The sequence below is a fragment of the Rhipicephalus sanguineus genome, chromosome 5 (assembly GCF_013339695.2).
Source record: "Rhipicephalus sanguineus isolate Rsan-2018 chromosome 5, BIME_Rsan_1.4, whole genome shotgun sequence".
Taxonomy (NCBI): Eukaryota; Metazoa; Arthropoda; class Arachnida; order Ixodida; family Ixodidae; genus Rhipicephalus; species Rhipicephalus sanguineus.
The window spans coordinates 13,810,384-13,828,133 of NC_051180.1; the positions used below are offsets into that span (position 1 = coordinate 13,810,384).

The window sequence follows — 17,750 nt, forward strand, 5'->3', positions numbered from 1 at the left end:
CGCTACTGACACCCTCAAAAGGGACCCTTCGGGACCCCCTACATCCTTCACGTGACCACGCTGCAACAAGTTATGGTGATGTCACAGCCGCCATGCTTTTTTTGCCGCGTTCGCTCCAGCAGCCTACTTCTCGGCAGCTGCTCGCGAACCGCACGGAAGTGCATCACAGTTCTGTGTGCTGTCATGATTGAGTGCTGCACCCGCTAGGTGGTGATAGTTGCACCCAGAGGCTTGTCGTTTTTGGAACCGAAACTGACACTGGTTGGTAATGAGGAGCCTGTAATTAATTATCTGTTGTGCGCTACAGCAAACGATGTGCCGTGTTATGACTAACAGGCCCCCAGCAACACACTGCAGCAAAAAAACGCGAGGCCAAATTTTTTGTGTCAGTACCCAGCATAGATACAGAGGCACTTAAATGCAAAACTAGTAATTTTAAACGCAAGCAGAAGCGTCACTGAAAGCTAAAAAAAAAAAACATTCTTGATAGCGAAACTGAGAAAAACGCCCCCATTCTTGTTCACCAGGAGTGATGCACGATCTAGAAAGCACAGCTACTCAGCATGACCTTTAATCTTGAAAAACTATGAGCGCACAGAAAACACGGATGACAAAAAGACACACATATGCACAAACACGGACGACAAAAAGACACACATATGCACACACGTAGGCGCATATGTGTGTCTTTTTGTCGTCCGTGTGTTCTGTGCGCTCATAGTTTTTCAAGATGGAATACCAACGTGCCCAAACCGCTGCACTGATGACCTTTAAGACAAGGTGGTGCCTATGACTACTCTCAGCATGATTAAAAATCTTGGAGGTAGCTTGCTTGGACATGTATCTTAGTGACAACCACTGGGTGCATGTGTTGTCTGCTCAGATGCTATTCAATGGCTGCTGACAAGAAAAGCATACAATTACCAGCTGTATAACTTTGCAAAGGTTGCTTATCAGCACTGTGTGATAGTCAACTACAACAAATTTAGCCAAAGTAAAATTTTATGGCACTTGGATTAATTGGGGTGCTGTCAGTGGCTCACTCTTGTTCCCAATTAGATGACATCAGGCATATCAACATTAAATTAGTGACCTATCGTCATAGATGCTAGTGAGCCAGCATTGATATTAATTGAACATGAATGGACATGGAGATTATAGAGTTTAAGTGGGATTATAACTTGTGTTAGATGAATTAAAGTTGGCTATGTCACAGCCCAGTTCAGTTTTCAGAAAACAAACTATGTCTGTGAGAGTTATAATACACTAACATTTTTCATGTCATTTAGAGCACAAGCTTTGCAATTTCTTGTTCTCGTTTCATTTGGCCACGACTGTACACATCAAGCATTCCTGTAAACACATTTTCCATCCACAGCTCTGATCAGTTGTTATCGCAATGTGTATAGTGGCGGTGGCATTTTCCCATCGACCTAATGCTTCATGCAGTACAGCTTGCATTCCTTGTATTGACTCTACTGAATTACTTTTAAGCTCCATTTGAAAGTGCTACAAAAAATACAATCCCTTTTGTTTGCACCTCTCTTGCTTCCATTACCACTTCTTTTCTGCATCCGTGTGATTTTATGGCCTTTCAATAAAAAGACAAATGGGTACATGCAGAGCCACCCATGTTCTCGGTGAAGCCCAAGGAGCTGTACCAGCAGCCGAGAAACACAGAGGTCACCATGCCTTGTGAAGGCAAAGGCCATCCGCCGCCAACCATCTCATGGAGAAGAGTAAGTTAGCCTAACTTCTCTCTTGGACGTGGACGTAACTTTAGTAGAGCTGAGTGTCACCCCTGATTTTATTCTGTTTAAGGACCATTCTTTGGTAGAGAACTTGGTAGAGTGCTCACTTATCTGCATAATTACAGTGCTTCTGTTGTTTTTGGACATGGTGGAAATGTCCCATTCATGTATTGATGATGTCAATAAGGTAACATTCCCAATATGGCTTTCTAACTTCGAAACGTAAAAGTTGGCATGGCTCTCTTTTAGCACTGTATTGGCTAAATTATTCTACTTTATTTAAAAACACTGTCTGGGTGTGTTTGAGGGAGAATTGATGCTTCATCGCTCAGTCATGCCAAATATCTCACATGCAGAAAATAGAAGAACCGACTCAATATGTGTCTGACTCTGGGACTGAACTGTGAACTCCCAGGGAGCACGATGGAATAGTGCTCTAACCATCTGTCCCCAATGGCATGTGTACATCCCTTATACCAATGCCAGATAGGCTTTCGTGAGAATTGGTGCATGTGTCATATTACCTTGCATTACAAATCAGTTATGCAGTCAGGTGTGGGAATGTTAATGAGAGGAATAAGTTGTCATCCACTTGTTTGTAGCACGAAGCTATAAAGACAATGCATACGGATCTCTCAGAAATCTTTTCATCTTATGGATTTATCCATTATACAAATCTTCCATCTGTGTGGATTTTTCAGGTTTCTTTCATTACTTAATATGTGTGTGAGAAAAATTTTTTCTCTACAAAATATTGTAGCAATTTATGGTTTTCCATGCAAGAAATCATATTTTTTTTTATCCCATTTGAGATGGTCGCCAAAATGACTGAGACGTTCGGTGTGGAATGACCCATATGTACATGAGGGTACACGTGCAAGCCAGTTTATATAATACACACATGCTCCTGTGCAGAGCTTCGTGGTGTGTAAGCCAGCGTTTCTTGCCACCTTGACTGACTTCTGCGGGCGGCATTCATCACTGAGATCCTCTACACACCTTTTAATGACATTCACCATCAAAGCTTCACTTACAACGAGTGATTCCTGCAGTGTGTGGCATCTGCCTGAACGGAGTGCTGATGATGAAATAATCTAAAATGTCAAACTGTCTTCTCATAAGTGCACAAAAGCCACTTGGTTTTTGTAGGATGTCATAGGTAAAGGGCAGAGTGTAATTTTTCGGCATTTCAAAGTACCTGCAACGAATGGAGCTGTGCAAGCAGGTATTATAAGCTGTGTTGACAGTCTGCAAGGTCATGCTAGCAATTCAGAGGTACCATGTGTAATAGGAGCTGCTACCATTTTCCAATACAGCAATGGTGCCACTCTTGTCCTATGTTATCAGTGCTCCACTTTTGGCTTAAGGTTTTGCGTTGGGCATCGTAGAGCATTGATTTTTCACTACAGCTTGACTTTCTGGTTGCCTTTAGTGTGCCTTATAAATAATGATCTTGCTCTCTTTCTTGCCCTATTTATTCTCCCATTCTCTTACACTGAAACACATACTTGTGTCCACCGACTCTCGCCTACAGTCCGACGAGTTCGTGCATCCACTCAAATCGACCTTTACTATCATTCATTCATACTCCAATTAGCCAGTACTCACTCCTGCTCATGTCTGCTGACACCCTTTGTCACTCTTAATCGTAAACCTTTGCAATTAATCTGGAGCTAGTATGAATCATTCTACTCGTGAATATACAAATCTATGCACGACCATCATGTGCACCGTCTTTGCAAGATGCGCAAGAACACACAAATGGGAGACAGTTGTAAGAACAGTGCAGTGACAGTTTTGCTGACGCATTATGCAGGCGGATGGCAAGAAGCTACCAAAGAATCGCCACAGCGTGAGCAAGGGAAAGCTGACCATTCGGAGCCTGCAGAAGGAAGACCACGGACGATACGAATGCGTGCTGCAAAACGACGTTGCCACCTTGGTCACCAGCACGCTTTTGCTGGTTGAGAGTACGTCATCCCTTATACTATCACTGTGGATTCAACTCCCTGGAGTTTTTTTCTAGTTAGAATCAGAGTGGTTTATTTGTAAACTATCCTTATTTTAAAATGCAGTCTTAATTGCATTCGAACTGAACATTTTCAGTGTTTTTACACCTCTCAGCTGACATTTTTGCTGAATTAGGCAAGTATTTATTTATGAGTACTCAAGAAGTAGGCAAGATATGGTACAATGTAGAGGTGTGCGAATATCCGTACTTTAGAATATCTTTCGAATAGTGTTTGCTATTCGATTCCCACTGAAATTTTACTTTTCGAAGTATTTGAACTTCTGGAAAATAAATATCATGGTTTCATTCGCTAAAAATCAAATCACAGCACTTCTAAATGATATTTTAAAGCTATAGCATGCTCCTATGTTGACGATCACATGAAAAAAAATAAAGGTGGAGGGGGGTTGCAAGCAAAATGCACCCTCATGGAAAGTGAACTTTATTCTGTTGGCAGTTCCTTTCCCTATCCAATTTTGCTGTCGTTAAGGTCACTTCTGGATACACCTCGATCACGTGCCGCATCAAGGGCCATTACATTGACGACCTCTGTCTACACAGAGCTGTTTGAGAATGTCTGCAAGCTTGTAATCTAAGTCCGGATATTTTCCCTATTTCGGCCTGTAGAAACTTTTCCCGGTCAACGCTGTGGGGTTGCACATGCAACCCATTGTCTTCAAGGCGGCGGCACCTCGGCTTCGCGCTACGTTTGTACGCGCAGTGGCGAGGGGGGTTGCGTGGGAGAGGGCACGTGCCGCTCCCGCAGCCCTTCGCGCCCTGCTCCCTGGCCGAAGTCGAGATGCCCCGTTTTCCCTCCTTGCCCTTTTCTGGAGAGACTCCTCTCCAACCCCAAGAGACGCGCGCGGCTTTCTTGGGGACCGCCTTGTCTTTCGTCTCGAGCAGCGGTGACGACCACAGCTTGATCGAGTCGGGAGCCACCCAGACGCCATCACCCCCTGCGCAACGCCCGGTCTATTGTGAGGTAACTTACTGCCTCAGGGCCGGACTGCGAAGCCACGAGAGGTGAGTTGAACCTTATCGCTCTAAATCTCGTGTGCTTCCCATTTTGCTGTTGTTTTCACGTTGTCGTGCGGAACTTCTCCGCCGCTTCGTTCTTACCTTGTATTTTGTTGCGTTGGTGGCGCTTTTGACACAATAAACTGTGTCAGGCAAAGAACTCGTCTCTGTTACCACTGGCCTGAAACCCGCCGCGGTCGCAACTTACGCGAACCGCGGGATAGGGGGTCACAGCTCTGACTGTTAGGGCTGCTGCGTAGCACTAGTAGCGAGTAACTACACTCCTCTAGTGCGCTGTGTGATCCAAAGACAGGGCAGTTTCGCACGCGCGGATCTGCTTGTTACAAAGTAACCCCTATAACGCGCAACTGAGGACCTCCTTAGTTTGTGCCACTCACATAACAGGTTTCAGGCACATGAAATAGACGTGATGTAGCTGCACTCGGTGTGCGAAATAACTTTCCTTTGATATGAGTGTTCATAATGAGAAAGGCGCGTCACCATTTTCACTTCCCTGGGAGCAAATTTCACGAGCACAAAATGAACACCCGAAAATCTGCCACTGGCGGTCGGCTGTTGCTAATGCCGCGAACGTGGTTTGGGTTTCGTACTCTATCAACTTGTTTTGCGAAACGTGCTTTCCGAATAATGTCTTGGCGCCGCGTAATCAGCCTGAAATATGAAATTCATTAGTATCACCCTGAAATGGCGAAATAATGAGTTATCCAGGTTCATGACACTACTGCACGTTACGTCACCAGCATTACTATGCGAAAGCTAGCAGCACAGTTTTGTTTTCACGCAACGGACAGCGCGCTGCCGCCAGGTCTACGGGTTACCATGCAAAAGGAATTGCTTTCTGTTTGGCCATGTTTTGCCCTTCATTTTAATACGAAAGCATTACTTGGCCAGGTTTGCAAAAGCGCGCACTCGTCTGGCGTCCGCAAAAGCCGTGCACGGAAAACACGTGACCTCTCCCACCGGAACTGATGCCAATGCCAACAACCGCCGCAGAATCCACTCGCAGCCGCGGGGTAGGAGAGGGAAATCCATGCAACAAATGAGAACTCCCTACTTGAAGGGAGCGTGCCTTTGTCTGCCACATCATTTGGGCCTCCACAAGAGTTGACGGAGGAGGAGAGGTTGAGGAAATAGCGTCTTTTCCTTTCACATGTGAAGTGTTGTCGACACCACATTGGTGGACCAAATCATGTAAATAGACACAATTCGGCCTCTGCGTTGCCTCATTCTTTATAAGACAACTAGGGAGCACCACTTCGCGGCAACCCTGCAGCGCTTCACCAGCCTAGCCAAAGCAAAACGCTTTCATGTTCCTTTCTCATAAGAATACGCTTAGGGTCTGTAATTTTGCTTTGAAGTACTACAGTGAAACCTCGTTAATACGTACCTGCCGGGAACGCGGCATAACTACGCACTAAACGGTAGTACGCATTAAACACCAAGTACAAATTTGCATCTGCGTGCGCCATCGCCCAAATAAATAGAGTGCCACAGCAAATATTGCCTAAAGTACCCACCGCAAAACCTTTTCTTTCTTTTTTCCAAAGTGGAGAAAACATCCTGGCACACTCGCACGACCGCCCGATAACGCGTAGTGGCGACGCCGAAGAGCATTTCGAAACTATTGCAGGGTCCCTGATACGTGGTCAACGCAGTGACCGACATAGCGACAGAAGGGACAGTGTGATTTCCGCGGTATATGTGCGTGCGTTTAACCGCGATCTGCCACTAAACGAAAACTGACACAGTTCCAGTGAAACGCGGTACGGCCGCGTGGAGCCGGGAGCCGATCGTCTCCCGGCTAGTTGCGTGCAGCGCGTCGCCTCGGCTCACGCCGTCACTACCGGGCCGCTTGCTGTGCCGCACGCGCGCATTTATCGTGGGAATGTTGTTCGTACCCACTTCGCTCCAGATCGTGCACAGATGCGGCGAGTAGCTTGTTCGGTTAACGCAGCGATGACGAGCTTCATGCAAGCGATGCGCACTCCGCGATGCTCTAGCGGTCCTGGCAGCGGACGGAGGCGCGTTGTGTGGTCGCCTAATAAAAGCTTGCAGTATGGTTACAACCGCACTACGCATGCAGTATCGTACACGTGCGTTTAGTGTGATAGCGTCAATGCAGCGAGGTTTCTCGGCGCCCGCGACCCGCAACGCTAACTACGCAACAGCGATCTGCTTTCGGTTCTACAAAGCGGTGCGCGCCTTATGACGGCTTAGTAGCGTTTGCTGTCGGGCTAGTTGGTACATGGCTGAAGCCATTAATTCAACTTCAGCCTTGAAGACGGCCGCGCACAACGAAGCGGCAGCGATCGGCGGCCCAGCGCGTTCAGGTTGTCGCCTAATAAAAGCGTGCAGTAGGCTTAAAAAGTAGCGCTGCGCCGCACGCGTGCCCGAGCAGATAGCTGAAGATACTTATTGTGATAAGGTTGTCGGCGATAAGTCATGTCGGCGTGTTCGTCGGTGGCCGCCACCTCGCCTTCGTTCTTTCCCGATGCTTACCCGCAAAGGCGTCGCCGCAATCGCGCGGAAGTCGGAATCGGGGATTGACTGACCTGCGCACTTCTCAAAAAGGCGGAAGACCTTTGGTGGCACATTCTGGCGTCAGGAAGTTGAGCAGCACAGTAAAATTTTATGGCACAAAAAGTTATCGCGGTACGCAGGGTACGCACTAACCGGTAGGCACAGGGCGAACCACTACGGCTTAAGCGATCAGCGAATGCATTGGGCTCTATGGGACTCGGTCGGGGATTCGTCGCAGCTACGTTTTAACCGTTAGTACGTTTAAAGCGGGTACGTATTAACGAGGTTTGACTGTAGAACAATATTCCATTTGATTAGCACTCATACTTTAACATTTGAATTCGCTTCGCACCCAAAATTTTGCTATTCGCACAGCTCTAGTAAAATGTCTTTTGCTAACACTATGCTAATATTAGAGACTACTATTTGACAGTTTACTAAATTTACTATATCATATGTACACCTCTGTTCACCCTAAATGTACACACAGGAACAAAGATTCCAAGGCACGGGCTCAATGCAAATGCTCATTTTTCTACTTGTTAATGCATAACCCTTCTCATTTAAATGATAACTGTGTATGCTTCAAAAGCTACTACAGACTGGAACCTTTAATTAGGCTATGTTTAGAGGCTATGTTGTAGGCCAGGCAAGAATTCAGATTTCTTTCTTTCTTTATTTTTATTTATTTATTTCAAAATACTCCAAGTCGATGCTTGGCCTAAGCAGGAGTGAATAATACAGAATAATATACATATTTAGCAACAAATAAAAGAAAGTTGCATAGAAAAAGATACTAAACACAGTTTTAAGAAGTACATAATTAGGCGTACATGTGACCAACAAAACGCAGCAACTTCAAGGGTGAATATTGTGCAGAATAAAAACATACATTCAAAAAAATTTCCTCATAGTGTGGGACTAACAAATGGTATTAGCATAAAATGTGACTTGCTTGCAGTAGTTTGAACAGAACTTAGTCGGAGTCTTAAAACCATTGTACTAGTGCACTCTATATAATGTATGTCATGCTGCAGTTATGACGAGAAAAGTCTTTAATAGCTCATGTGGCAGTTATAGTTTTTTCAAAAGAAAAAGCACATTCTGTGAGGGCCTAACGTTTGGCTTTGATATTTTACCACTTCCAGTATGTCTTTATGAAGTTCCACTTAGAAAACTGTAGTTGTGTGTATATGAAGTTCACTGTTGTGCCTTGACAGTGAATGAGTGTCGACTACCTTGCAGGCACGACACCACACGCGCCCACCAATGTGTCGGTGAACACTAGCGCCTTTGCGGCAACTGTCTCGTGGCTTCCAGGTTACGATGGAGGCCACCCACAGACCTACGTTCTCTGGTTGGTGCTTCTTTCATTATCGCTGATTTTTGGTCTGTATTTTAACATATGGTGGAGTTGGGGATGGCAAAAGTACTAGTGGCTTCTGCAATGGAGCCCTGTTTTGCATGTTTGAATAAGACAACTGGTTGCATGATCGTGCACAAACGAACTTGAGCACAAACAGGAACTTGTGAATCAATTGTGAATTGCTGCTTGTGAATCGTTAAAGCATAGTATATGTCAGAGTGGGAAATTAGACAACACGACAGAAGCTCCTGTGTCTCTACTGTCGCTGTTATTTTTTTTCTTAAAGAGACAGGGTGTGCAATCAGGGACACGAGAGAAGTCAAGACGCCACAAACTCGGCGTTGGTGGTGTCTTGACTTCTCTCTTGTGTCCGTGTTTGCATGCCTTATCTCTTTAACATGAATACTTACCAACTAGCTCAGCTCTCTGTTACTTTAAGCGTTACAATTTTTTTCTTTAATTTTGTAGTGAAGTCAACCAAACTGAAAATATTTTGTTGCTTGGTTGGCAAAAGTGCTAAGAGCACTGTACACCGGTTTCAACGATACCTCCTGTTGAAGTTTCGCTTTTTGAGATTCCCCCAATGACTTGAAAATTGCCAGATGCAACTAAGAGCTACAGTTAAGTCTTCATTGCATTTGATGTGTGGCATTGCTTATGGAAGACTTGAGAACAATGTTTAACAGCATGCTGAAAAACTGTTGATCAGACTGATTGATATCCTCGGACACAGTAAGGAAAAGGTTCACATATGAGCATGTGTGGATCCAGAGGGGATATCCAGATGTTCTGATCAGCCACGATGTTTGTGCGTGCAGTGCCAACATATGGTATGTGACAAACTCATGAAGTCCTTTGCAGCTAGTGGTTATCATCATCAGCCTGACCATGCCCACTGTAGGGCAAAGGCCTCTCCCATGTTTGGCCAGTCAACCTGGTCCTGTGCTTGTTGTGGCCGCAGCAAACTTCTTAATCTCATCTGCCCACTTAACTTTCTGTCTCCTCATCGCACGCTTGCCTTCTCCTGTAATCTAGTCTGTTACTCTTAATGACCAGCGGTTGTCTTGCCCTCGCACTACATGCCTTGCCCATGTCGATTTCTTCTTGATTTAAACTAAGATGTCATTAACACCTGTTTCTTCCCTGACCCACTCTGTTCTCTTCTTGTCCCTTAATGGCTAGTGGCTAGTGGTTACCATGTTGTTGAAACATCCACCACAGTGCAAATAAATTCTTTATTATTAATCATCTATGTGATCATCATCATCTGTTATCTCTAATTAATGTTGTGTGCCGATTGCGCAGGTACCGGCTGGTGGGGCAAGGCGATGCCGAGTGGCGCACTATCCGGGTGTATCCGGACAACGCCATCACTCTGACCATTCACAATCTGCAACCTGAGTCCCAGTATGAGTTCCAGGTGCTCTCACGCAATGCCTTTGGAGATGGACTATACAGCGACATTGTGCGCGCAAACACTACCAGTGAGTTCTTGCTGTGGCCATATTATCACGCATCTCTTTGCCAGTGACCATTTCTTTACTACATTATCACTATTACCACTTGATGCAAGGCACACCTATTGTATTTTCTCGCATGTTGTGACTGATTTTATAGCAAAAGTATTACTGAATCAGATTGCACATATGTGACACAAATGCTATTTTGAATTTTCAAATGTACACAAGAACCTTTCAGTACACTATGCTGCTCAAGTAATGGATAAATAGTGTACAGACTCGACTCCTGTGAACTTACCTTCAATGACTGACGACTCCGCTTACTGCTATCATGCAATTTGAGTGTTTCTTGATTTTTGGGCACGGATTGCTGTAAGATTCTGATCAAGCCCCCCCCCCCCCCTTCCCCCAGAAAGTCAAAATTACCAGCAAAGTGGAGGGAGGGGGGTGCCTTCCTCTAAAGGCACCAAAATTCGATATGGAGGCAGCAAAGTTCTCCCGTCAGAAGAAAACGATGTGTACGTGCATGTGGACTTTCTCAGAATTCTTGCTCTTGTTCGTGGCATGGCACATTATGACGGCTCGCAAACACAAGAAACATAAAGACAACACGATCAGACCTTGGGAAGCATGGCATGAAAGCAAATCCAGTGATAAGCCAACACAACAGCTCTGGGCAGCAGATCCAGATCTTGGAGGCCTTACTTGGTCTCTACATGTGCAATAATCTAATAGCGGTGTCACACGGTCACTTTTGATCGTGATCGAGCCTAAACCTGATAGCATTTCTTGACCGTGATTGGCCCCTTTGCAAGCTGCAGTGGGGAGCCAATCACTTGAAAATTTTGATCCTGATCAAGTGGGCTAACGTCATCAGTGCACTGTGTGACCCTGGTATAAGATAAGACAGAGGTACCATCTGCAAATTGCAAATACAGATCTCGAAGGCCGTGCTTTCACTTGTGGGAACCTGAAAATCGTCATGGGTGTCGTGTGCCATGTTCGAGGTGCGATCATTATGCATAAAAGGAAAACAAATCAAATTCTGACAGCAAATTTCAGGCACAGGCAGTTACATATCGGGCTGCTAAGCAGGATTGGATTGGATTTAAGCAGGCCAGTGTTGCCTGGACATGGTGCATGATCAGGGTGCGGAGCAGGAGGGGGAGCAAACAAAGGAAGTACTTATGACATGAATGTGTGGTCCCTCACTTCCACTACAGAGAAGGAAGAGTGAAAACGATGCTCGCGGACTGTAGTCGAGGCTGGAGATAGTACCTACATTGCCAGTGAAGATCACCTCCCGACGTTATAGCGATGTGACTTCTCAATTTCTCCTATTTTCTCTAATAATGAATCAGCTGATGAAAATTCTTGTTGTAGAATGCTCCCTAGGACATCTAGCATGTAGCCAAAATTTGCAGTGGGGCTTCATAAGGGTACCTCTGATTCAGTGCTCATGAGGGCTTAGTATCAAACATAGATTGTGTGATGGAGTCTACTCGCCCTCTTTCTTCCATGAACAAATTTAGGGTTACACGACTGCTAATTAAGTACAAGCAGGCTTCCCAACATTTAGACAATAATGACCACTACGGTTTAGCCCAAGAGCTTATTTCAGATGGTACATCTTACTTGGGCACAAGGTTTGACGCTTCATTTGCATGTATGGTCAAGTGCTAGAAGTGAACCTCCAGAATCTTGCTGAAGATTAAATTTAATACCTCAATTGCGTTAGTCTTTTCCCTTTCATGAGCCTTGCTCAACCTTGTGGGCTTCCACAGAACTGATTTCAAGTCAGTTCAAGTTTATTTTATTTTTTTTTTCACATAAAAAAAAATTGGTATCTATCTTATCTTAGAGCAGGCGGTTTAAAAGTTTTGAAAGCCTGTGGCAGAGCATTTGCTCATAATTAAAGGGATACTGAACAAAAATTTGAAAAAGCTACGAAAACACTTGCATTCGACTCTTGACGACACGACTGTTCCTATAAACAGCGCTTATTTCACGTAATATCGAGCAGTTGGCCGTATTTTTAGTGGATTGTGATAGCGCGGCGGCTGCACACCACTGCGCTTGTCGACGGCCGTGACGTCAAATGCTCCAGCAAGAGGGGGGCAACCGGCACGCTCTCTCCTGCCCTGCCACTTCCCTTTCTCCACCTCTCCTCTCAAGAACACCTTCCCGACCGTGAGAACACGTTTTGAGAGAGACGCGCGGCAGCGGGTGGCGGCTTGCGATGTCGATTGGTAAGCGATTTTGCAGCGAGCACGGTTGACGAGTCAGTATCCGCCGAGTTTCGCGTCACTTCCTCTCTAGTTCGCGGCGCGGCCGCTAGACGCGCCAATTTGCGAAAAATGCATTAAATTTATTATTTTCTGCTAGTCTCTGGCTGAAATGAAGGTTGTTTCAACAAATTTCAGCACCCAATCTTTCAATTGGGCCATTTATCTCGGCGGTGAAAATTTTGTTCAGTATCCCTTTAAATGTGTGTATGTACAACCAACGTTCTGGCATTTTGTGGTGGTTATTAATGTGTTATTATTAGGCTTGTGCGAATATTCGAGCACTTCAAATATTTGAACGAATATTACAGTATTCAAATTCGCTTCAACACGAATTTAAATTATTAGAAATTTCGAAGTACATTCGAAATGAACGAATGTAGCCCCCTGTAAAGGTGGTTTCGCTGCAGTGCAGGGGTGCTATGCCGTGAACACACCTATTCAGGGGAAATCCACACTGCCGCGAAGCCACCACACTTCAAGGTTAGGAGGCCCTGCAACACTTTTCCTAGTAGCCATGGAATGGCTTCACTAAAGGGGCTTATTGCTTCACTAATTGACCACCGCAAATTTTTTAAAAATCTGTCCAGTACGAGTGGAGTTACAAAGATTTCTTGCACACTGTAATTGCTTTTTCTGTTCTCTCATCCCGACGAAAGCGCTGGAAGCTAAGCAGGGAGGGATGGCACACGGAAGAAGGTACATCACGCGTGCCTCGTGACCTTGGGAACTTTTTTTTCTTCGAACATGCAATTTATTTTCAGTGCGATCGCACAGACACGTGGCGGCCTCCGGCGGCGGCCACAGTAACTACCGAGCCCGCTATGCTCAAGTCAGCCAATGGCGTGGAACTTGAGTCAATGACGCAGTGATTTTGAGTAAATAGCATCATTTGTCGAGAGATAGGGAAGCGATTTTTAGCTGACTGAGGATTTATGGTAAATTCCAGACCGCGTGCTGCGCTATAATGTTTGGCTCGCGTGTTCTCGGGAGCCTCGACTACTGATCGGCAGCGTTTTCAGACCATGCTGGAAAAGTGTTGCCAGGGCCCTTTAAAGTAACATATTACCCTCACATCGATTCATCATTTTTTTACGTTTAAAAGCTTGTTATACCGTCTTATATGCTCTAAGTATATAATAAATTTTAAGACAATGTATTTTACAGGTTATCACTTGCATTCTACAGAAAGTCAAATCCTTCTACTATTCAAAATTTCTTCCACTTCCCTTTGAACCAAAAATAATGACATTTGCACATGCCTTCTGTCAACTTTAAAAAATATTGTGCGGGGAAGTTGGGTCATGACAAATATGCTCATTTTTCTTTACAATATGATATACACTATTCGAATTCACTTCGAAATTATTTGACAAGATCACTACAATTAACTTTGAACGTAAAATTTACTATTTACACAAGCCTAGTTTTTATCCCAAGTCCTATTGTACGCTGTGTTCCGACAGAAAAATCTAAGGCTTCGTTTCTGTCTGAGCGCTGAATTACATATGTGGAAGCTGCAAAGGGGAATAATGCAAAAATGTGTAAATAGTGGGGCAATGAGTACTCTGTGGTTTTCCCCAGCTACATGACGGATGGCTTTCTTTGTAGTGCGTTTCATCTATTTGTATTTGCTATGTTAGCCTGTTAAGTAACAGTGTTTAACAAACTCACTGTCTGTGCTTGAGAACTTAGATGAACTTCGACACTAAATGGCATGCCTTACGCGCTGAAATCTCAGGGAAAAAAAGTGGACATTACTGCCTTATATTATATTTTGGCACTCTGGCTTCGACTGTATTTGTGTTGATGGTTTGTGCGTGTGCAGAGTGGAACTACATTGAAGGCGCCTACCCGACAGATGCGTATGGTTCAACCTACATCCCCACCGTGAACAGGACCCCGACAGGTAAGAAATTGCTTGTACCTGGCAGGCTACTAGGTATTGCCGAGAAAGGCTGTAATGTGCAGCCAACCCCACAAACTTTTTTTTGATTATATGTTCTTATATGCATTCACTCAGTGATTCTCTAGTAATCCCCTTTTTTAGGTTCTTTAAGGTATTCAAATAAATGCAAACTTAAAAAAAGAAAAGTACTTTGAGGATAACGAAAAAACTTGACAGGAAGCTAGGGACTCTACAAGAAGCAGTGGAATGAGTATAAGGTGTGATACTCAGATACAAGAAACTGGAACTTTCGATTACGGATCAAAAGTAGGTGGCTGGGATTCCACTTGAGATTAACAAGGAATAGGTAAATTTTGGCATGCCACGTGGTGCATAGAAGAGGTAGCCAGCAACCTATTTTCATTTGGAGGGAAATAAACCTAGCAGTAGGAGAGGGTTGGTGTAATCGTGACACTGGGGGTCCTGAGGCATGGGACGAAGTCAGCTGATACAGGACGTGAGCAACCAAAGATCACCGGGAAAGTACTTTGCTGTGCAGTGGACGTGACAGTAGTGTTGACTGTGAATTCACTGTGGCTATGAGCAGGCATTTTGAGATTAAAGGGAGATTGTGCTTCAGAAATACGTTTTTTTGTTTTTGAGCATATCGTTATGAAACTTTCACAGCTTATGTATATTCATGTGCTGATTTCAAACATGCAATTATTGCTCTAATACAATGTGTAATTTTGAAGCTACTAAATAGTTTTTGTATTGTTAGGAGCAAGATTTATTTCTTAACTGTGAGTTAGAAAGCAAATCAGTATATCACAATAACCTGGAATGAATACTGTATGCAGCAAAACAAGAATGGATTTATAAACCGATTTGAACAAAAGTTATTGTACATTGAACATTTGCAAGCGAGCGATGTCAAGCTGGTTCAAACTGGGATCAAGCTGGGAATGTTTAACATACCATAGCTTTTGTTCAAATGGGCTTAGAACATTCATTCTTGTTTCACTGCATACAGTATTCATTCCAGGCTATTGTGATTTGCTGATTTGCACTATAACTCTCAAAACTTATAAATAAGTCTTGCTCCTAACAACATACATGAGATGTCTGATATTTTAAAAACAGCAAATTGTACAATAAAAATAATTGCATATTTGAAATCAGGACTTAAAAATACATAATCTGCAAAAGTTTCATAAAAATCTGCTCAAAAATAAAGAAATATGTATCTAAAGCAGGGTCTCTCCTTAAGCTCTACTGTCAACATTTCACCACAATTGATCAACATTGTGAACGAAGAAAGCCTCAGCTTGCAACCAGTGTTCCAACAAAAGGCTTCAGGTTCTTGTACACTGTTCATTAATTAAAGCTTCCATCTGCTGTCCACCATACGTATGATCAATTAGACGCTTGAATAATCCTGGCCAGAGAAAACGTGTTACAGCAGTGTATAGGCCATTCCACTTTGTTTTTTCCGCTGAGCATAAGGACAGTAAAAGGAAATCTTATCTCATTGTCGCTTGTACGTACTTCTCAAAATCTCAAGATGACTACTCTTAGCTACAGTGGTTCTATAATGATTAAAATAAGCCAATGAGTAACGAACCGCACTTCCTCCTTTACTGCCCAATCACTTGCTTGTACTGTGCACATGCTTTTCGTGTTGTCCTTGCCTCACAGGCAAACATTATAATGTGTTATCCAAGCCTTGGTGTCACGGTCGTCATTACGTTTTTCTGTCTGTTTCTGTTTTTCTTTTTCATTTAGCATGGGCTTCTGGACTTTGTATGTATTTCATTCTGCTGCTACATGAATGCCACCTTCTTCTTGTTCCCCTTTGTTATTGTTTCTTTCTTCTCCTGCGTCAGATTGCGTCTTCTTATTTGTATATTTATTTATTTTAAATTTTCTTTGCGTGCATGCTGCGGCCTTTCTGTTGTTGAGTTCTTTACGAAGCTTGCTTGTGTGTCCTCTTTTGGTTTCTTGTGTTGCAGACTGCCCATCTCCTCCTCCATTCTTGTGCCCGTTGTTGGGATGGTGCCGGGGCTAGCTCCTTCGTGGATCTCTGTGTGTGTGTGCCTTTCTGTCTGTTCTCTCTTGCTCCCTCTGGCCCTTTCCCCCTCAACCATGCTGCTCAGTGTGCCTGCTGCTGGATGCATGAGAAACCAGTGCTGGTCCACCACCACCTCACGCAATGTGATATCCATGGCCATCTATCAGGCTTACTGGACTTCATCAATGCGCAACATTCCGCTAGTTAACTCCTTGTTGCTCAGCAGGAAAGAAAATCTAACAAGGATGGCGAGAGGTTGCGTACGACTGGTTACTGCAATCGTACTGGTCCTGAATGTTCACTTCAAACTCGGGGCGCTCTCTTGGTATCAGTCCGCACACACAGTTGATAGACTTATCAACATGACGTCAGTGTGTAACAGTAGAAAACTTCAGGGAAGTGCATCATCACTTATCACCTACGAAAGGTGCTTGTATGGCTGAAAAAAAAAAAAGAAGAAGAGAGAGAAATGCTCTTAAATGTCGTAGCCTACTATGTATTTATATATTTACTTTTTTAAAAAATAATCTTATTAGGAAAGTAGCAGCTATGGTTAATTTTGTTGCCTAAACAATGCCTAAGGGACATTGTTTATGGTTTAATTGTAGTGTTGTAATGATGAGATCAAGAAGAATTAAAGTTAATGAAAAACAACTTGCTGCCAGTGGGGACCAAACCCGGAACGTCTGCATTAGGCATGCCAGGCACTGTGAACTGATCAGCTAAAGCGGTGACCATTTCCTTGTCCGCTTTCTTGGGCATGTGTAATTCTGGTGGTGTTACCCAGTGCCACTTGTGGCCATGGCAGCAAATGTGGCACATTTTTCTTGCCATATGGTGTCATATAGCACAGCTCATGCGTTACACGATGCCATCCAGCAAAAAGCATATCCCACGTTCACCACCACGGCTATGGATGGCATTGGCTAATGCTTTGTGATCTGTGCTACATGATGCCATGTTGTGGCTTCGGTCCCCATCATTGGCAAGTTGTTTTTTATCCACTTTCATTTTCCATTTACCTCATAATTACTACCCTTCAGTTAAAAATGGCAAATGGTGCCACCTATGCTTTCCTTGGCTTCATTATTTGTTGTCTTCGTATGGTTGTCCCTAACAGAAGAAATGGGTCCTTTGATCCGTTGCCCTTCTTTCATTCATAGGAAATGACAACCCTTAGTCGCTGCCCCAGAGTTCACTGAATAATAATAATAATAATAATAATAATAATAATAATAATAATAATAATAATAATAATAATAATAATAATAATAATAATAATAATAATAACACTCCACCATGGTCATTTCAATAATGTCTTGCCTAATTGTTTCGCATCCTGCATAAAAAGTGAAAAGAT

The 17,750-nt window shown here is 43.8% G+C and overlaps 1 protein-coding gene across 5 annotated transcripts in view; it reads left to right on the plus strand.

Moving 5' to 3' along the window:
• The window catches only part of LOC119393253 (protein turtle), a 62,199-nt gene that overhangs the window by 16,506 nt on the left and 27,943 nt on the right, over positions 1-17,750 (plus strand). For all 5 annotated transcript variants that reach the window (XM_037660178.2, XM_037660179.2, XM_037660181.2 and 2 more), the window contains exons 8-12: positions 1,624-1,739; positions 3,568-3,721; positions 8,566-8,677; positions 9,992-10,170; positions 14,260-14,340. In XM_037660178.2, coding sequence (XP_037516106.1) covers positions 1,624-1,739; positions 3,568-3,721; positions 8,566-8,677; positions 9,992-10,170; positions 14,260-14,340 — 642 coding nt within the window. The remainder of the gene's footprint in view (positions 1-1,623; positions 1,740-3,567; positions 3,722-8,565; positions 8,678-9,991; positions 10,171-14,259; positions 14,341-17,750) is intronic.